General features: G+C 44.7%; 1 protein-coding gene across 2 annotated transcripts in view; it reads right to left on the bottom strand.

The window, feature by feature from the left end:
• The window catches only part of LOC112571831 (general transcription factor 3C polypeptide 1-like), a 142,138-nt gene that overhangs the window by 7,475 nt on the left and 117,096 nt on the right, over positions 1-17,567 (bottom strand). For both annotated transcript variants that reach the window (XM_025251150.1, XM_025251151.1), the window contains exon 38: positions 1,328-1,447. In XM_025251150.1, the coding sequence (XP_025106935.1) occupies positions 1,328-1,447 (120 nt within the window). The remainder of the gene's footprint in view (positions 1-1,327; positions 1,448-17,567) is intronic.

Genomic DNA, 17,567 nt, shown 5'->3' with positions numbered 1-17,567 from the left:
ACCGTGGTACAACGCTCCACGTTCTTCTCTACAATTCTTTACCATCTCGCCAAAGCTTGAGGGAATAGTCAGGTTGTCACCGATTTCTACAGATACGTGTGTGTGGCGATATTTATCTGGAAATATTAGATTTTATTGGAGGAAAACACCCTGATGCGTCCCTTAGGTGAACTAGAAAAAGAAATTCTCTCCTGCAAGAAATATTTGATTTGATTACTCCACACCTTTAAAGAGTTACTCTCCATGAACTGTCATCTGTCATTCACCAAACGAATAAAAAAGCAAGGACAAGGTTTACAAGAACATCCTAGTGACTCCTAGCGCGACAGTGATGCACGTTCAATGATGAAATGAATCTCTCCCAGAATGGCATTTACACTCTCAAAATAAATGATTATATTTTATATTTTCCTATGACATTCCCGTTCCGCATGTAGGCGCTGACACTGGAGAACGAAGGTCTCTATAACCTCCACTCGTACCGCGTCCCTACACATGGAGGGGAGGGTGGAATTCACTATCCCTCCCCAGCGAGCATCCAGCGCTGGTCGACCTCCCCAGACAAGGCATCCCGTGCTGGGTGACCTCGTCACTGGACTTCCACAGGTCATCACGTGATACCTCTAACCTCAGGCCAGGCTCACCTTACCCACACCCTCTCTATCCCCCCGTCAGCTCGCAGCGGGATCCGGTACGAGGGTCAGCAAGTTCTGACAAGCCTGGAGTTGTAAATACTCGGTAGTGGAGGTTCCGGCAAGTTTATGGAGGGAGTACGGGGTGTGAGAGGAAGAGGGGGAGGGAATGAAGGCCCGCAAATAATGTTGTTGCTGAGCTCTGTATTTAATTCTAACAAGCTGCCAACCATTCGTTTCCGTGACCTAAAGCAGTTCCCCTAATTCCCTTCTCACTCAAGACATGAGAAAAAGAGAGAAGAAGGGAGGAGGTGAAGAAAACTATTCACAAGACAACGTCTCCTGATCCATTACTTGCTTTGTTGTATCGACTACACACAATTGTACACCACGCCTGCCCAACTTTGTTGTTATTGCCTTTGATGCAGTGTTGTTGTGGCAAAGCTTGTGTGCAACATTCTATTTCTCTGCCTTGAAATTCTGCATAATGGCTTGCTGATATGTCTGGTCTGTGTTTACTGACATTTTGAATCTGTATTTCCTTTACTGTTTTTACACGTTGTCTACTCTGCAGCAGAGAAATGGACTCTACCTTATTATTACTTCAACGAAAGGTCAGCAATCACCCGCCCACACACACACAATCATGACTTTTGCCGACTTTGTGAAGAGGTAGGAAAGGGGAGATCACTCACCTGGTCGTCTGCTGCGGGAAGATGGCCGCGCCCTCGCGTGTTCTTGAGCGTGCAGATGAGCCAGGGGCGCGCCTGCGGCAAGCTGACGTAGCGCCACGACGTGACGCCCACCCTCACCACCTGCAACAGGCAGCAAAACACACCGGCCTGACTTTTTGCTCAGTTTCCAATTTGTCAACAGCTCAATTACAACTTTGTCTTTCCCTTCAATTTCCATAAAAATAAAAGTTCGCAGCGAGAGAGGGAAGCGAGTTGCTCGTCCTCGTGAACTGCCTGTCACACTGCGCCGTCGCTCGTCCAAGACTTAAAAGCAACGGCGTGTGACAAACATTTTTACCTCGCAAGGGAGGGGAAAGAAAAGGACGTGAGTGTTCAGTGTCAGGGAGAGAGCTACTTTCATCGCAAGTTCCGCCAACAGAAAAACCACACATCACGAAAAAACAATTTGGCACAATCTGCTAACATGCTCGGCAAAAACACAATGAAGTTTAGAGGCAGCCCTCCCTCTTCCAACCAAGCTCATCAAACTTCCATCTGAACATACCTCCCCGCCGCAATTACAAAATAATAAAATAAGCGACTCGGGAATTACAATCCCCTTGCTGGGACCTTCACTGTTTTCTTCCTACACTGCAAGGTGGATGATGGGATTGCGGATGGACTTGGTATCCAACCGCTTGACTTGTCCGCTCAACTTGAGACAAGTTCAGATGCGAACCATTCCAGTCATTGCAACACATTCACAAGTCGTTTTCTTCTATTTCAGATGCGTGCTTTGTTCAACCTCTATTTAATAAAAGCGAGTTTTGCACGTGATTTGCGCCGAATCTGAGGGCGAGAAACAACGTCCTGCCATTCCACTGAAATTAATGAAAGTGAAGAACGTGTTTCAGACTCACTACTTCCATAGTAAAAAAAAAAAACACCCACAAATAAACAAAACAAACAAAAACCAAATAAACCCCCCCCCAAAAAAAAAAAAAAAAAAAGATACCCAACCATATCTACAGGCGTTTCTCGTCGGAGTAAAACCTATCTAGAATTATTTCTTCTCACACTAAACGCACTTTTAAAATGCTTTTTTTATTTTGGTAACCACAAGAGAGTTTTGCTTGAGGTAGGTAATGCAATGAAGCTATAATAAAACGAATTAGGAACACTAGAAACGACAAGAAGAAAACTAGGGATGGATGGGGAGAGAAAGAGAGAAGGATAAATCAATATCGCCAAGGAACAGGAAAAAGAAATGCATTTCAGCAATTTTCTTGAGGACATTTTACTAAAAAAATCTCACAGTGGCTTCTGTTTCTCAAGATGCAAAAATGCTAGCCCAGCATGACAGTTCCCAATTAGCACATCATTCCAGCCTCAGCAGCGCTAGGCACAGGACTGGGGGTGCAAACCACCCTGTGCTACCCGGACTGCTGGTTAATCTGGGATTTACGTCGTCCTGTTAGCCACCCCAATATCTTGCAATATCTTCTAAAAGGAAGCCTTGTGGAAATGTAAGAGGGCAAGACACGAGATCAGTCATACCCTGGCCACATCTAACCCGAGTTTTCACTACCTTATACTTACTTTCCTCCGATACCCCCTTTTCTAAGAACACACCGTAGTTTTGGTTTAGATAAAAGATCGAAAGCTTTACCGAAGTCTATGAATGACACACACACACAGAATAGAAAGATGGAGGAGAGAGGTGAATGCCAGAAAGGAGTCAGTAAGTGTAAACAACCAAAAGGGAATAATGCCACAGTCTTATAATAACTTATATTTCAAGATCAGTGCAGTTTAAGGCGTGTCGGCCATGTTACAACCACGAAGACACAAATATGGGCATCAAGTAGCTTCTGCTAAAAAAATAATATCAGAATTTGCACTATCTGAAGTAAACATAAGCTTAATTTTTACACATTAAATTACCAGCGTAAATGTGTGGGAGGTGGGGGTATAACCTGGAGAACTAGGAGGGTAAAAACAAGGAGAAAGGACACCAGTAGAAAATTGAGATCCCTTCTGAGGCTGACCCGACTCGGGGACGGAAAGTCTATGGACACAAGTAACCTGACACGTGACAAGCGAAAGAGATTTAGTGGCGCGGGATCTGAAACAGATTCAGCCCCCAAGTCCTGCCGGCAATTTTCTTTCTCAGTAACAAAACCGTTAAGACCTGAATTAACGGCTGAAGGCAATCGAAGAAAAGAAGATCCAAACACTTCAGGGCAGCACAGGATAAGAAACAAATAATTTTTAAAAACTCCACAACGCAAAGAATACTCAACAAAACGTGAAGGAATATGGAGTTTTGTTCGTCACAGCGAAAGGGAATAAAGGGAATAATAAAAGTAAGGGAGGGAATGATAAAACTAAGGGAGGCAAATCAACCTAACAAACACAATCATCCTTTGCAACCCTTGCAACTCAATAAAGGCGGCAGCAAGAAAATTTGCCCTGTCCACGACCTGTGCGTTTCAAGAAACCAATGTTTACAAAATAGTAAAAACAAAATAATGATTTTTAACAGTTTTTTAAATAGATATTGAGATAGAGTTAAGTGTCTATATAATCTGAATTCCTTTCCTAAAATTTAAGCCATTATGTCATTGTTACATGAACACAACCATTCACAGAGAGGTATCTTAGCAACGCTGACCATTCTAATTAAACGCAAACAATGGCGACTGGTTTAAACCTTGGAGGGCCTGTGTCGGATGAAGCGCTGAGAATCGTTCTTGCGTTGCAGGCTCTCGTGAAACGGCGCACGAACTATATGGTCTCGATGACCTTTGCCCCTTTACGTTCTCACATCAGTCCCGAGGCCGCGAGACTCCAGACAAACACAAAAGCAATTTTGAAAACGATAAATCTGGTCGAGAAATAATTTAGAAGACTCTTGTGTAGCTTCTATAGATTTCGATGCTACAGTGCCCTCCTTTTTTTGTCACCATCTGTGCCAGCCTCCAGACATAACCAGCGTCCAATAAGCAAATGCAGGTCACGTGTGAGCAAAATAGCTATTTCTACAACAGCCGCAACATAATTATACTATAGTTCGCGCACCGTTACCGTCAAAAAGAAAGAAGAAAAAAAATTAAGAAAGTGTCTGTAAATGCAAAAATTTTGTTCATCTCTTATCAAATTCTTTTCATCTCTTATCAAACGTAACGGCAAGAGAATCCTGTCCGATTTATGCTTCCATGTTGACATCATGTGTGGGCAGCTGTGGGCAACAGTTTCAATGTAGGTCGATCCGGAAGCTGTGGGTGAACCAGGGTAACCACCCGCCTCACACAAGCCAAACTCCGGTGTACCGAAACGGCGCCATTCACACCTGACTGCTTTTTACACACCTCCCTCTGACCGCGTGTTTCCAGGTTGCCGCGCTGCACGTGCGAGTTCCCATCACGCCACGAGGCACGTACGCGAGTTTCCAGAAAGCCGCGCCACGCATGCGCGCTGGGGTGTCACTCTTCCGGCCCAGCGGAGACGTTTGGTTTGTAGCCTTGTTTGTCGTAAGTTGAGATTCCTGACTTTTGCCCCTCCTGTCCCATTCAGCAACATCGGATATGGCTCAAACGTGACGAGAATGAGGACGAAGCAGATGATATAAAAGGAGAATCAGCAATTGGCTGCTGCACGTGGGCGGTTGGACTGGAGAGACGATCCACTGAGAACATGACGGACTGAACGTGTACGGGAAGAGAGTTGTCTGTTCTACTTGTCGCTGCATGAGTGTGTGAACGGATTGAGTTACCCCTCACTGTAATGTTGTAGGTATCTCGCTATGACTTCCCTAACTCCTAACTCATTGCCCGCTACCTTGTGGATACCGCTAATCGTGGTGTCGACGGAATGCGAACCATTGCTAAGAAAAAGAAGTGAGCGGAAAGAAGACAGGGAGGGACATTAAAGCTGGAAGGGACACCTACCCCAGCTCGCAGCCACACAACAAACACGTACATGCCAAATGCATGTTGACGTCCATCGGACGTCGCCTCCAGCAGTCCAAGGGAGATCAGTCACGAGAGCAACACAAGAGTTGCCGTGCCGGTGTGTGTGATCCTTGGCCAGGCGAAAGGAGTCTTGACATGGCGCCTGCAGGTTTTTCTCTAACCAGAGATGTTACCCTGCTGCTGGTCCTTTACTCCTGCGCTTCCGGCCTTAAGTGCAAACTCTGGTAGCGCCCCCTGGCGACTGAAACCTAAGTACAAGATGTTTACTGCTCGCACCAAATGAACCGCTCTTCTTCCTGGTTCCTCTCTCCCTCTCCCCGGTCTTTGAATCTCCATCCTTCCCCTAACATCTTCCTGTCTCCGGATGATTCCACTGGCCGTTACCTAGTCGTGTGCAGCACGTGACTTTCTCTCATTAGCTTAATTTCCTTCCTTGCACCGATCTTCACGTCAATCACTGAACACTTTCTTCCTTTTCCCGGCAAGAGGAATAATAAAACTGACGTTTTTGCTTTAAACCACGCGCCTTCCACACCCATGTTGGAAGAATTACGGGTGTACAGGTTTCGCCGTGAAAAAGCACGACCTGTCCGTGACGCTAGCAAAAGTGTAGTTTGACGAAGTCAAGGTGCACACTGGGCGACCTCTTCTGTAAAAATGAACACAGCAGGTCGCCCTCCTTCTTGTGTAACAGCTTAACAACACTAATCCCGCACAAAACGTTCTGTAATCAACACCAACATCTTTGTCACGGACCAGGTCACCTGCTTCTCTCCCAGTGCAAGGAGTGCAAGGAGTGCACGGAGCCGGAAGAGTGTCGGCACTGACGGTCTTAAGCTGATTGCGTGACGTCAAAGTGAGGATGACTGTGCGACTGAGTGCGTCACGGATTAGAAGTGTCGTCTGCTGGGAGAGTTGTCTTTATTTGTCCGTGGAAATGATGTTTTTTTCCGTTAAATAACAATCCTTTCTACCTGTACCCTTACATTTTATCAAGGTGTGGCTAATCACAATCAGCCGGCTTCCATTCAGTAATCGGAGATTCAACTTTGAACTTTAAAGCAGAAAGTTCCAGCCAGTGGCAGACGTCAGCAACCCAGACTAATCAGAAGTCCGCACTCGCCCACAGTGTTGCAAATCTCACGACACCCACGCCCTTGCCTACGATCACAGCAATCAGCGTCTGATGATGATGATGATGATGATGATGATGATGATATAATAACAACGCGTGATTTATGTAGTGCATGATCACGATCATGGCCTCGGCACTTGAGGCAAGAATATAAGAATAAAGTAAGAATATTACAGGTGCATGTATGACAGTTCAATCAGACTCCAAGCAGTCCATGTGTAATATTATGGCATTTACCCAGTGCTTGCTCCTCACGACTCCGACAACCCCTTCTCACAATTGACCCACCCACCACCACATTTCTAAGGTCCTTAACCTATACCAGACAAATATCGTTGAGATGTTGACCAACTTCGGCAAAGTTGTGCGAAAAGATAACATTAAACAACCTTGAGGCGAACGTTTGCGACACTGGACCTCTGGTCGAGATGCTAAGTTCAAACTTTTTCAAGCAATACATTGCCAGTGCTTCTGCCAATACAATGGTACACTGAGGCACTTTGATGGCTTGACCACTTCACCTTGTTAAGATAAGACCAGCATACCAGCACGTCCCCAACTATTCCCGTTAGGTCAGAGGTGAGCCCGGCACGCGTCTAACCACTTCACTAATCGAGGCTCTAAAAGCCCAAACGACCCTCCTAATTGTTTCCAAGCTCGTCTCGGCTCTGCACTCTGCACATGCTAATGCTTCTTGATGATCATTGGGCGGATCCAGTCCATCGCTTCCAGCCCTGCTCGCAGACGCGCTCCGCTCGTGAAAGGTGTCTGCGCTCAATGCTTTCCGCAGGACTGCACGCGACGAGGATCGGGCGGGCGCCAGGGTGTGCGAGAGTGCACGCGCGTCTTTTAATTTTGGTTTAATGATAGGTGTTGGAATCTCAGCCTACAGAGCATAGTGCTGGTTGTTGGTTGGTCCTTAATCTCGTGCCCCTAGGGGATCAAAGTAAACGCCACACTTACGCGAAATAGCTTTCCGAGGAATACAGGATGGAGAGGTCTTTAAACGAAACCTCACCCTCTCGTCGCAGGTGGGACGCGGAGGACAATGAATTTGAGGAGACACGAGAAACAGATCTGACGAAAAAGCAGAGAAAGACGCAAGGAGTAATAGCAGTAGTAATAGCAGATAGTAGTAGTAAACTTTAGTAGCGCCAGCGGACAGGAACAGGAATCTTAATAGTAGCAGTTGGTGCTTGTGGTAGAAGAGAGAGTTGGAAATTCAACGAAAAAAGCGGTTATTAAAATTCAATATAAATAATTCATTAAATATTTAAAAAGTATTTTTAAATAAGAAATTCCTCATGTGTCTGTCGATGGGTTCACCTCAGTTTCGGGACGGTCTGATTTTGTGTTCAAGCCTCAACGCCCACGGCGAGGGTTCCATAAAATAAGTTTGGAGCGCCATAACACCGTACGGTCTCCTGCGACAGGAGTTTCGCATTACAAGAAGCAGCTTGTGTTTAAGATTCCAGAGACTGGCTAGGTTTAAAGAGGGAGACATTAAGTCCATGCGGCAATGTCTCATCGCTGAAATCCCAGCCATCAAGTCTAGAATCCTCCATCCCACCCACAACAACAACCCCAAGTCACAGGTAGAAGGTATGTGTGCGTCTGTTCAGCGGGGGAGGAGGGGTAAGTTGATGGACATACAAACCACAAGAAAACCAGAAAACTGGATTATTCACCTACGAAGACATCGATGAGAGAAATATCACTGGTATCAGTGAAAATTCCTGCCAAACGCACGTAAAGCACAACCAGACACACATTAATTCATTGTCGTGTTCACCGAATGCAAAAGTACGACTCCCGCCAGTTCTTTCTAAAATTTCAGCGTACAAACAAAGGAACAAACCGTCACAAACTGGAGGACGAAGAGAGCTGCTCCCAAAAAGAAACTTCCTAACTAACGAAAAAAGAGATCGTTGTATTTAAAAGAAAACATGCCGAGCTAAAGATCAAACAAGAAATTTCACGTAAAAAGGCAAATGGAAGTCGCATCGAATGCCTCTTCCTTTCTTTGAAAAGATCAGGACAACTTCACTGATTAAGACATTAGCGCTGCTCATGCGACTATCACTTATATAACTTTTAACTAAGATGATTTCGTCAAGTTAATAGGATTTTTTTCTCAAACATATTAACAGTATACAAAGCATTTTGTTTCATTACTTTTAAATAAACTTTAGACGAAGGATCAGAACTCATCAGAAAGATCATTTCAAACTTTTTAACACGACAACCAAAAAACACATTTTCGATTAATGTTTTAAACTGCGTAAAGAAGGATCAAAGATGTGAGTCCTGTAGTTTAATATGGTGTAATAGGATGTTAGTATGGAACTGTATTGCGATACGAGACAAGATTCCTTTTTCTCGAGTTTCTGTATAATACGGCATTTGAACCCCACACAAGCAGGTTAGAGAAGCAGCCATCAGAGACGAGATATGATCTGCAATGGGTTCAAACTGAAGCAGAGAGTATGTGTGGTTGTACAGAAAGTTCTACATCATGAAACAGTTGAAAGTTATTCTGCAATAGAAGAATTCCCAGAGGATCTGAGACTATTGTCGCTGCATGTAATTTTTTCTAGTATTTATTGTTGTGGTTTACACTCGAGAAGTGAGCCGCAGCTGCAGAAAGGTCCGCAAGGCGCAAGAAGACAGACACACGCTGCAGCAAGCACCATCAGCTGTAAGTTTATTTATCTGTCCCGAAACCAATAAACAGCCATCACAGACTCTAAACTGACCGGGTGTCTGTAAGAGTACCCCTCTGTCAACGAGTGCAGCACCAGAAAAAGGCGGCACTCCATCGAGGAAACGACAGGAGTGGAGGGACGGGAAGGGGTACAGTCGAGGAGGTAACAGAACACTCGTGAACCTCCCAGCAACCTCTCGCCCCCAACTTGCAAAGTTAAAGGAAAAGAAATGCGCAGCACTGTGCACAACATAAAGAAACGGACAACAAGCAAAAACAAAACAAACAAAAAACCAAACCGAAAACAAAGTATAAGCAAGTACCCCCAACCGTTAAACGTTTAATCTGTCCGAAACAAGTGTGGGTCGGGTGAGGAAGATAAAAGAAGGGAAGTGGGTTGGGTGGGCAGGTAGCGATCAGAGAATTTCGCGTTGCAGGTTGTGAATTATGGTCTCGTTATTTATCCACTGCTTCATAGCCACGGCCCCAGGTGAGTGAAAATTGTAATGAAGTAAACAAGAAAACAATGGACGTGGGTTTTAAAGCTTCTCAACGTACAATCAGGAAATACGTTTTGCAACCCCTTCCTAAAAAAGAGAGAGAAAAACAAACCAAAAAAACTAGAGACGCTTTCTCATTTCGAACCTTCATAGAAAATTGATTCTATTCCTTGGAGTATTTCCGTTTAGTTTCAGAATTCTTCAGTTCAGAAGTCGGAGTCTCAACGTGGATGTGGTGGTGGTGGAGGAGATAAGCTGGACGGAACATATTTTTTCTCAACATAGCATGAAAAGCCAAGCTGTATGGTCCTGGAAACGAACATGAAAACACCTACCCCGCCACCTACCCAGGGGCACAGCTAGAACAAACAAGAAAAAAAAAAGGTTACTTTCATCACAAGCTACTATTCTCAAAATGAATACCAACTCCATCCTTCAAAAAGGTGCACAGAAAGAAGTAAAGACGCTCAGCAAAAATAAGAATTTTGCGAGAATTTACCACCAACATTAGTTAGTGGTATTACCAGCAGGTCGCAAGTGTATCAAAAACAAAAAAAAAAACAAAAAAAAAAAAAAAACAAAAAAAAAACAACAACAAAAAAAAACACAAACCAACAACAAACAACAAAACAAACTAAAAGAATTGTTTTTGGCGCACGCACTGCAGCACCATTGTAATGGCCGCGACATTAACTAACATGCGTTACAATCAGCAATCTTTCCAGTCCCTCCCATAAGCCCACTGACAGACGAACTTCTCCAGATATTAGCGCCATCTTTAGGACTCGAAGAAGGGCCGTAACTCTCATCACAATACCATTCCTGCACGCACGAGGGCCGTTGCAAAGTAATGTAATGCCGCCGTGAAGGAATAAGAAGAGAACTTTAGGGCCTTCTCCCTTTCTCGGACACCCCGAATTAAAAACAAAACAAATCTGTGACCTACTGTCCACATTTTCTCTTCTCAGAGCACGTAACGTCCTGCAATGTTCTCTCTCTCAGTTCCCGACGCTCCCTCCCAACCTCAGCTATCCCTCCCCCCAAACACCTCTCCCGAAGCTCCGGAGCCCTCGACACGCCGTGCAAACATCAGCCCACCAGACTATGTAGGAGTCCTCGTGACACAGTTACACTTCCCCCTGTCTTGTGCCCATTCCGCGACCTCCCTCGTCTCTTTTTGCACTCTGCGAACAGACAGAACCTTTTGGCCATCAACAGCTTCGTCCATTTGCTTAATGAAGTTTTGTTTTAATTGCTGTTGATCTTCAGAAAGCACGTTCGTCTTTGGCAAGTTTTATTTTTGATGGAAGTCATTTCTCGCAAACAAAACCTTTAAGTGCTCTCGAAAAAACGTTCCTTATTTATTTAGATTTATATTATTTTTGCTTTTTTTAAAAACTGCTGGTCTAGGCTGGAGCAGATCATATGGAAGAAATTGGCAGACTTCGACTCGTTTCTCTATATGCGTATTTCAGCACACACACAGCAATTAAATAACGATGTTGCCCAATTAAGCATGAACTATAACTCTATCCTAGTTCCAGGCTCTGGGATAAATGCGGGGTAAGAGAAAGTAGTGGTGGCTAAGTTAAGTAGACACATTTCACGTATTTTCTTGCAGACACTGAAAGCGTCTTTGATTCTTATAATCCAGAAAACTGTCGTATGATGCCTTCGGTCCGATCTGCACACAGATTCGCAGGGAATGGGACAAGCTTGTTACCGAACACAAGAGGACAGCAGCCTCATTGCCAGCAGTAACTCGACGACAAGCTAAGGAATGGCTGCAAGTTTCCTAGCAACCAAGAAATTGTCACGTCACGAAGGATAAAGAGGGAAGATAGAGAGACTGCAGAATTAAGAAAATTTTGGGGAAACAAATGAAAGTACTGGACAACTGTTGATCAGATTAACAAAGCCAATGTCGGACTGCAAAATTTTACATTATGGGCACTGAATAAAACGAACGGAAAAACTGCCAGAACGAACAGCTACCAGGAATTGTGTCGCAGGTTGTGAAGGCGAGGGAATTGTTGGAAGACTCTTCAAGCTCACAGCTCTGACACGGCCAAGAAAAGAGCGTGGTCTCGCCGTCTCCCAACACGACTCAATGGCCACAGGAAAGAGAGATAAACAGTCGCGAGGCCGCGAGCGACAGATTGATGAGACACCTTTGCTAACCCTACAGGGACGGCGGGAGGAGGGAGGGACTGCCGTTTGGGTTGCAAAACTGCCGGGTGCGGGGAAAACGATGGTCAAAGCTGACTGATGACGCCGTGGCCACTTTGACGCCCGACCACACACTTCACTGAACGAAACAACACACAGCCGACACATGCACAACGCTGAGGTCGTGTCTTTGGAGAAAAAAGACCATCAACTATCTGGACAGCTTTGTAGTTTGGTTTTGGCCATAAAGAACTAGCAGAACTCTGATCTCAGCAATGTGCATGTCATCTCAGGCAAGAGGGTGGAAAGGAAGGGAGAAAAAAAGGCTGAGTTGAACCTCGTGCAGATCTTCTCAAACGAGTCATGCTATTGGGACCCGGTGTAGGTGAGGTCCTTTCTCAGCAAATGAACGTGGATAGACACAATCCTGGACCCACAAGGTGGATAGTTATGTATGTATGCAGGATACATGAGTAGACAGCTTGTCTATTCAGATGTCCCAAGGTTGGTGGCGTGCGCACCAAACTCTAAATAATACACATCAACTTCAGGGGCTCACATTATGCTGTTCCAAAGACATTTACAGAAAACAGTTTCTGTTTGAACAACATGCATTTCCAATTAAGGTTCGATCAACGTAGAGGGCAGATCAACCCAGGCCAAGCGCAAACAAAAACAGATGAAAACTTCTAGCACCAGCACTGGATCACGTAACCCAAGTAAGCAGTGCGTTAGAAGTGTACGTTCGTTCTCTTCCCAGTCTCGTCTTCCAATATATGTAAAAATATTATGGGAGGGGAGGGGGAAGGGAATCTGTTCCATCCATCTCTGTGACTTCATATTCCAGGAACTTCTCAAGGTGGACCTAGGTGTGAGATGCCGAACACATCAAGCACCAGATACAGAATGCGTGTTTTCCCCTTGGGTTCGTGCACTTGAATTCAGTTAAGTGTGATTATCAGAGAGATCTGCGTTCATTTTTTACCTCCTTCGAGAAGGTCGGTAATTGCAGACGAAAGTCTCAAGAGTCGCAGGGTCCGTGCAGACGTGCAAACTTCGCATCGGAAATGGCAGACAAAAACAGTATCGGGCGTTGAACGAAATGGAACTGAACAACAACAAAATCACCACCAACAAACTGCTAAAACATTCGTCGTACTTTCAGTCTCCAAAGGATCCACGGACAAGCGTCTTGTCTCCAAAACTATAACGCGGTGTCTAATCCCCGAAAATGATTTTTCTCTTAAAGACGTAGTTAGTAGAGCGGCAACAAAGATGTCCTGAGACAAAGAAATCAAGAAATAGTGTTCGTGGGGTTTGAGTTTCGGAAACAAGACTCTTTTCCGAAAGTCTCCTACTTTGCCATAGGGAGACGACTTACTTTCGCTTCATAACTATGGTCCCTGGACATTCCCATCTTTCAGACTGTGAATTTCATGGCATAGCAGCCAGCCATGCAAAGGTGCCACAGAGAACGAAAACCATGGTCGACAGACAGTCCGAGACTGTGACCGAAAGAAGCCACCTACTGGTGACTCGCGATATGGAAACCATTGGTAAGTAAATATCCCACAAACACAACATCACCCGATGTCAAAACACACATACATACGTGAATGCCTTCGAGAAGAGCCAAACTCTCTCCTCCCGGACATCCCCAAACACCTTCCTTGATCACGTGATCGGTGTCGTCCGCTCCGCTTCCTGGATGTTTGAGCATGCGCACACACGAGATGCGGTGACAAATGACTTGTTTTCTGAGTGCGCCGACACTGCGCGAACCACCACATCCATCTTGTGAAGTTGTTGGTGGCGCTGACAGGGCGGCGGGCCGCTGAGAATGAAGTTAGAATACGCGGCCTGACCTCCCAACAAGCGGGCGGCGGTAACACACATGAACAGCCACGTCGGGAGGTATCAAGATGCATTGCTCCCCGTTAATAATCGTCCGAGACTGGCTTTATTCATTTCTGTCTTGTTTCCAAGCCCTCGCAGCCAAACTTTTGTCTTGATGGATGGACAATGCGCGGGCTTTTCCCAGTTCATCCACCCTTCCCGTGTGAGTGTGTGTGAGCGCGCGTACAAAAAGAGATGAACGACCTCCGAAATCCGTCTTCCAACAACAGTGTTTTATGCACACCTTTGTGTCTTTTCCGATGGAAACTTAGAAATTCTTTTTATATTTCTGCTTTTTTTTCAGCTCTGGTGACAACGATCTTCAGGATGAAGGCTTGTCCTCAAGTACTCACAACTCTACTTTTCTCTCCACTAATGTTACTCGGTGGTAGGAAGCCACAACCATGCTCTCCAGGAACTTCATTTATGACACAAATTTAAATAAAATGTTTAAACTTTTCTCTGCTTTGCCTAGACTGCAAAATCTCACTCCAATACTTCTATGATGTGTTATTCTGTCTGTGTACGCGCGCATATATATATATACTTTGGTTCACGTGTGCTATGTTTATTTTGCATCATTAGTTGCACATTTGTGTATGTTTTGTTTTTTATGTGCGAAAATACGCTGTAAAATTTATTAAAGGGGAAATGTACCTTAATTATGCATTCATAAGTTCAAGATTTCCTATAGCTCATATTCAGCACAGGCCAAGCTCTCATGTGTATCGTTGTTACTAAATATAGATGTTACATTACCAATAATTCATTACAGGACCTGGCATCATGCCCATTCGCAAATGTGATTGTGCCACAGCTGGCGTTTTACCTCGGACCGAGGTCTCTCCGGACGACCTGTATCTCTGTCTCTGTATCTCCCCAGTGATACCCACACTGATGTCCGGCTTAGTGCGATACCCGCCCCCGTCCTCAAACCGTCTGTCTCTCCGCACTGGAGAGGGTCAGGCCGCGACCTATGACACCTAGCTGCGTAGTGTACGGATGGTGCCCCAGTGCACTTACAAATCTAAATAAAATATTATGGAGCGATTTCACTTAACACTTTGTCATATATCTCCTATTTCTATATCGCAAGTCGTCATGTGTAAGTAGTCAGTTGTCCAAGTTCTTGATGTTTTTCTATCAGATCTTTTCCATGGACTGGCAGTTTAGGAGGCCAGACAACGCGGTGCTTTATTTCCACTCGGTTCAAATCGTTTCTACAAGCTGTGACAAATAGACTCCCCCACCAAGCAAACGATTTCGCAAATTTGAACCGTTTACACCATCTCTCCTTACACTTAGAATCAGCTGCTTTGTCTCGGGGCAAAAGATTCTGGTGTAGCAAATGTTTAAATCGCGGACAGAGAAGATGTAACAGCAAGCAGACGACACATTTGAATGAATTGCATCGTCACGCGAGATCCCCGAGGTTTGGAGGACACAGGACATCTGTCAGAGAGAGAGAAGGAAGTACGTGTTCAACACCATCACCCCTGCCGATGCTGGGTGTCCCAGACCCTTAGCCCCAGGACACGTCATCTCTTTGTACTAGCGACTACCGATGTCAGGAAATCAATTTCCACGGACAAAAACAAAACAAACCTACCGACAGTTATCGATAGTGTGGACAACATGGATAAACACAGCCTGCAAGGTGACTGGCATGATGAGGTCAGAAGGTCAAGACCGTGAAGACATTCATCCTGCAGCGACACTGTGCTCTCCACAAGTAAACGGCGATGTCTGTCAGACGCAGGGGGAAGATGGACGGACCACATTCCCGACCAGAGGGCAACAAGCTTGGCGAGGCGGTTCGAATCCATCAAGCTCGGAACGTGGGCATTCTAATTCTTCAAAGAAAACAACGGGTTCAAACCGGTTCATCGAAAGATGGGGAGAAAGGAGGGGACTAAGAAGGATTGATTGGCGGTCTGACGAACTAGCAACTCCCTCAAAATTGCACGAAGCTCAATTTATTTTCAATCCGCACCATCAATCATGCTTTAACTGTGAAATTCACTGCCGCCAACAACCAAAGACACAAGCTGATTATCCGCTCTTTTGCGGGGATACGTTCGCGCATGTGCGCTATCCAACCTTTAAAGACCCAGTGGGGAGCAATATTTTTTAATGAACTGATAGAGCAAGATACTGTTTCCCAAGTTTTCAAGAAAAGAAAACAAAATAAAAAACAACAAACAACAACCAAAAACTCCAACAAAAACAACCACCTTCCTTCTCGAAATACAAGTCTTCAAACTACACCTTGCACAGCATTGTTTGTCCACGAACACTTCTAATTAAGATAATTATGGTCCCACTCCCCATTAGGTGAAGCTTTGGCACAAACGTATCAATGTCGATGTCTATGTTTCTGTACTAGACCGATACATTTGCACGTGCAGCAGTTGTCTTTATTGGAAAAAGTATATAGGTATGAATAAGGATAGTAGTATACAGAAAGCTTACCATCGTATTACGGGACAAGCATTTTGATTTTAACTGCCAGAAATATCGTTGTACCCAATGTGCTGCTATTAGGTCCGGTGTGTGTAAAGATGAAACCTGTTTTAGTTATTTCTCCTGCGTACATGAACCAGAGAGCGTAGATATCTACACTCGTTGCCTAAACTAAACGCTTAACATTGTATATTATTGTATGAGGAATAAGATTGTATAATTGGAAGGAAAGACGAAGGACGGAAAGCCTTTATTGGAAAGAATATTTAAAAGCAATAATGACTAGGTTTTCACGTCTACAATGCAAGACAGGAATTGATTGGATAATTCAATTTCTTTAAATGATAATAGCAGAAATTTCAATGTGTGAAATAATGTGTGTGTGAGAACGCGCGCGCGTTGAGAGGGCAGGAAAGTATAATGGATGAGAACAATTGTGGGTTCGGGTGGGTGTATCTGTAGATACGTTTGAAGCAATAATTAAATGTACTGCCACCCCTGCCCCATCATTCCTCACAACTTGCTTTTACATCCTTCCCGTCCTATTGCTTTACATTTTATTTTTCCCTGATCCTCCTTCGCTTAACCGACTGAAGGAGGATGCTATGTAGATTTTTTCCCTCGTCTGTCTTCTTTCTTGCACTTGGTTTGGTGCTGATTAGCGTTTGGAATCGGTGAGCCTTCCGTCTCGTGGCTTTGGCTGACGGACGACACGTTTGCACAGGCTTCAGTTCCTCTTGACTTCTGGTGGTCGGTGGACTTCAGCATGTGTGGGGGTTCACTCGTCATTCCACTGGTGGGAACTGGCGACAGCCTGTGGATGGATGTGCTATGCATGTGTCTTCATGCTGGTGTGGATTTGATAAGTGCCCACTTGTATGTTTGTAGTTTTTGCTGTATATGGACATTGTTCTTCGGCGTGGAGTACACAGTCTGATACTCTGCCAAGTCGCTTCGTAATGTCGTCACCTGTGACAATATTGCTTTCATAGAATGCAGATTGGGACTATAGCTCAAAGTTCTTGGACCGTGAAAACGTTTGAAAGGTCAACTCCAGTGTCTTTCACTTTACAAGACAATCCCACCCTCATTCCATTCTTTATTGCAATGTTTTACTTTTTCACAGCGCACTGGGTTCGTTGCTCAGCGGGGAAAGGCATTGTTTAAAATCATCAACATCATTATTGCCGATGCCATTCTCGTCTCCTTTTTTTTTCCTGTCCGAGTTTCCACTGTTTTGTTTAGAAAAAACCCAACAAAATAAAAAACTTATTTCTTCTCTTTTCGTGCTCCTTTTTCGTTTTTTTCCCTTTTTATTGCTGGGAGGAAGCGCGTGTTATTTCGTTCTTTTTCTCATCTTCACAGCTTTCTGTCCAATCTTGAAGGGAAGCTACGGTTAGTCCCGCCCCTTGTCTCTATT

This window comes from Pomacea canaliculata, linkage group LG9 (assembly GCF_003073045.1).
Source record: "Pomacea canaliculata isolate SZHN2017 linkage group LG9, ASM307304v1, whole genome shotgun sequence".
NCBI lineage: Eukaryota > Metazoa > Mollusca > Gastropoda > Architaenioglossa > Ampullariidae > Pomacea > Pomacea canaliculata.
This window is presented reverse-complemented; position numbering and strand designations above follow the sequence as displayed.